Source organism: Hipposideros armiger, unplaced genomic scaffold (assembly GCF_001890085.2).
Source record: "Hipposideros armiger isolate ML-2016 unplaced genomic scaffold, ASM189008v1 scaffold_26, whole genome shotgun sequence".
Classification (NCBI taxonomy): Eukaryota; Metazoa; Chordata; class Mammalia; order Chiroptera; family Hipposideridae; genus Hipposideros; species Hipposideros armiger.
Window position 1 is genome coordinate 1211624 of NW_017731376.1, and position 4023 is coordinate 1215646.

At 46.1% G+C, this 4023-nt stretch overlaps 1 protein-coding gene across 1 annotated transcript in view; it reads right to left on the bottom strand.

Moving 5' to 3' along the window:
- The window catches only part of PAPSS1 (3'-phosphoadenosine 5'-phosphosulfate synthase 1), a 135970-nt gene extending 132236 nt beyond the window's left edge, over window positions 1–3734 (bottom strand). Inside the window, exon 1 of the mRNA XM_019635990.1 lies at window positions 3616–3734. Coding sequence (XP_019491535.1) covers window positions 3616–3675 — 60 coding nt within the window. The 5' untranslated portion in view covers window positions 3676–3734. The remainder of the gene's footprint in view (window positions 1–3615) is intronic.
- Between the last annotated feature and the right edge of the window lie 289 nt (window positions 3735–4023).

The window sequence follows — 4023 nt, forward strand, 5'->3', positions numbered from 1 at the left end:
CCCCCCGCCCATTTTTTTTCTTACTCAAAGCCAAGAGTAGAACAGGGTTTCTCAACTTCAACATGAATGACTTTTTGGCCTAGATATCTATGATGGGAGCTGTCCTATGCCCTGTAGATGTTTAGCAGCGTCTCGGCCCTTTATCCACTAGTTGCCAAAAGCACCACACATACACAAATTAGCTACCAAAAATGTCTCCAGGTATTGCTAAATGCCTCTTGAGAACCACTGGAGTAGAGAACTACTCCTCAAAATTCAACGTAACAGAGCCAGGCTATGGAAGCTTATTTCACATTTTACATTTAGAGAAGCAACTATGCTAAGGGGAAGCTACCATTGCTGGGTGCCCTGCAAGAAGCCAGGGCTGCAGGGTTACCTAAAACCATGATGGTAGCCACTCTCTCTCAAAATGTCCTTGCCCTGGGAAGAAAGTAAAAATTAAAACGTGAACAAGTAAATACATACATAGGTCGAAAAAATGCTGGCATCCACCCCAGAGTGACTATCTAGGCCTGCCCTGTCCAGTAGACATCGTACTGAGATGATGAAACTGCTTTCTACTGTGCTGTCCAACACAATGGCCACTAGCTACATGTGGCAATCGAGCATTTGAAAGGTGGCGGTCAGTAAAACAAAGGAACAGAATTTTTTATTTTAACTAAATTGAAGTTGCCACTGGTGGCTAAAGGCTACCAGATTAACAACACAGATCTAGATCCGGCTATCTTTCTTCTTGTTAGTCAACATCAAGACTACGTTCTTAGTAACTAAGTCCAGCTTTTCCCTTTCTGTGGATGATTCCAGCAGCATCTCCCTAGCTTGTAGGGTAGTAAGAACAATACCTGCCCCGGACCACAGCCTGACCAATGCTCTGAAGAATGAATACGCTGGCCTCTTGGTTGTCTTTGGATATGCCATGTGTTCCATTTCTACATTCTTCTTTCATTTGTGGACCACCACAGTCTTCCCCAAAATCCTTCTATAAAAAGCATCTAACAGTATAAGGGACAAACTGGAAAAGGTAGGACTGATAAAAAAGAAAATTATTCATTTTTGTTTGCTTTTTATTACACTCTCTCGCAGGTAGGATGTAATATCCATGAAAGCAGGACACTTTTCTGTTTTTTTACCACTGCATCCCCAGCACCTGAACAAAGACATGTGCCAGGCAGGCTTCAAATCCATTACCAGCAGACCTCAGAGATACTACAGGTTCAATCCCAGACCACAGCAATAAAGCAAATACTGCAATAAAGCGTGTCACAAAATTTTTTGGTTTCTCAGGGCACGTAAGAATTATGTTTACACTATACTGTTTTCTATTCAGTGTGCAATAACATCATATCTAAAACTAACAATGTACACACCTTAATTAAAACATACTTTATTGCTAAAAATGGTAACCATCACCTGAGCTTTCAGTGAGTCAGTGCAGTAATCTTTTGGCTGGAGGAGGATCTTGCCTCAATATTGATGAAAACACAATATCTGCAAAGTGCAATAAAATAAGGTATGCTTGTAATTCATTGAAACCTCGCTATAACCCTGTCTGTTCTCCAGGGCTTCCACATCTGGGCTCTAACGATGTCTGACTTCTTCAGAAGACAGGTGTTCCTGGAACACCAATTTTATCATGTAATGGGAACATGAAAGGTACCATATGGGTTCTTCACGCTTGTGCCTATCCCTTGAATTTATGTATGTGAGAGGGAAAAACGGTGGGTGTTCCCTACTGGGGCAAAGAAAGACTTACAAGGCCCAGAAATTAAAAATCCTAACCTCATCAAAACTTTCGCACAGAATCAAGTCTTAACTCTGCAGGCAAACATTAACAACTATTGTACATAACCTAGCCCCACCCTATCCCATTTTATCTCACTCCTCAACGAAAACTCTCCAAAGTAGTTCAATTCTCAGTTAGTCCTGGAATAAAAATAGCAATTCTTATTTCCAACCCTTATTCACACATATCCCCTCTGCCTCAGAAATCTGAGCACATTTTCCTCCGTAAACCCTCCCCAAAACACCCAGGCTAAATTAATCTCTCCTCTAAACTTAAAAAAAAAAAAAAGAAAAAAACTTGTCTTAAACTACTCACTGTGATCATAACGATAATAAACTCATCACCTGGCAAATGCCACTTACAGCTCCATTCAGGCCATGAGCAACGAGAATGCAAAACACTGAGTCCCTCATTTTTCATCTTTTCCATGCCTAGCACAGGTCTTTACAAAGAATATGCACTTATTGGGAAATAGAATAGTAAACAAAATGAGCAATGGATGGTGTAACTGAAATTACCTTTACATACCCTAATTTAGTCCACCGTATTACCCTAACCAGGAAATACTCAAGGTAGCCGAAGCAATATCAATAGTTTCAGGACAGTGGCTTCACTGCACTTTCAAATTCATTATATTCTTTACTCCTCAAAATAACCCTGTGAAGTATACATACTATCATACCCCGAAGTCAGCTGAGGTATAGAGAAGTAAAGTGATTTTCCTCAAGATCACACAGCTGGAACCAGAGACCAGGCCACTTAGTCCCATGTTCTTTCCAATGTTTTAATTCACCTTTTACCTCCCTCCCCTGTTATCTAAAAGTTAATAACTGAAAGGAGAAAGGAATCAAGTGAGAATCCTTGGCAACAACATATACGTAAATTAATGACTGCACATGAACATTTACCTGAAATAGCTTCTATTTTGTTTTCTTTGATTCACCAAGGGTAATGATTTGCAAGGAAGCATTAAAACCTGGTGATTTTGTTGTACTGTGCAATAAAAATGTCCACCTAGACCTAAAACCAGTGCCTTTCCAGACTGCCAATTTGGGCCTCACCCCCACCCCCACCCTGATGGAAATTATGATCTTAGCTTAAGGCTGTTTCTTATCAAAGGAACAATTAAGGAAGGAAGCAGCCTAAACGAGGACACACTTGACCATCAAAGCCCGCAGGCAGGCGTTGCTAACTAAACGTTATAAACCATCAGTCTTCCCACACCTTATTGTCTCTAGTAACCGAGTCTTAAAACTCCATGTTATTTGTTAGACATTCCAATTTAACACCGAGCCACAAAGAACCTCAGTTCAGGGCGGTCTCAACTCATGAATGGCCACATTGTTGGGTACTCTCCCTGCACAAGTGAAACTCGGAAATGGAAAGACTTGGAGACCGACCCAAACCTGAGCTAACTGCACTGGCAAAGCCAAGAAAAACCAGCAACACACGGAAGGCGACCGCCTCCGCCTCCTCTGCAGACCTTTCATGCTATTCCAGGGCATGCGTGCAGCTCCCGCGTCGGGGGCGCAGGTTTCGGCAGCCGCTTGCTCACTCAGTAAAGATTTTTAACCCGAGGCCTCATCCAAGCCGAGGAGCTGGGGAAGGGGGCATTCTTCCCATTGATGGTAGGTCGGACCGCATTCGCGGCCCAGCCCTAGACCCCCGCCGCACCCCTCCTCCCTGCACTACCCACCACCCCAGCTGGAAGGCACCGCGGCCTCGGGTACCCATCCCCGGCGCTCTAGGGAGGATGCAGGAGGCGGGAGGGAGGCAGCGGCTCCGGAACCAGCTGCAGCGGGAGGCTCCCAGCCTCCTCTGCCCCCACTCACCCAGTTCTGCGCGTTATTGCTCAGCTTGACTTTCTTGCACAGGCTCCCGGGCACCTCCATGGCTGCAGAGTGCGCTCGGCTACCAGGACTCTCAGCGCCGGGACCGCAGGGGGAGGGGACCGGCGGGGGCGGGGCAGGAGGCGGGGTCTCCTGGCGTCGGGGCCGGCGCGCGCAGACGTACGAACGCGCTCGTGCTCGACTCAGATTGCGGCCGCGTCAGGCGGGCCTCCTACGTGGGTCCAGGGCAGAGGTGTGTGGGGCGGGACTAAGCGGCGGGCAAGAATCAGAGGACGAGCTGAGGGCGGGGCTTCGAGCGCGCACGACACTCCTTCTTAATTCTGAGGAAGAGACACCGCCTGGGAAGATAATCGTGGAACTGAGGCCCGGTCAGACGCTTGTGCTGCGCAT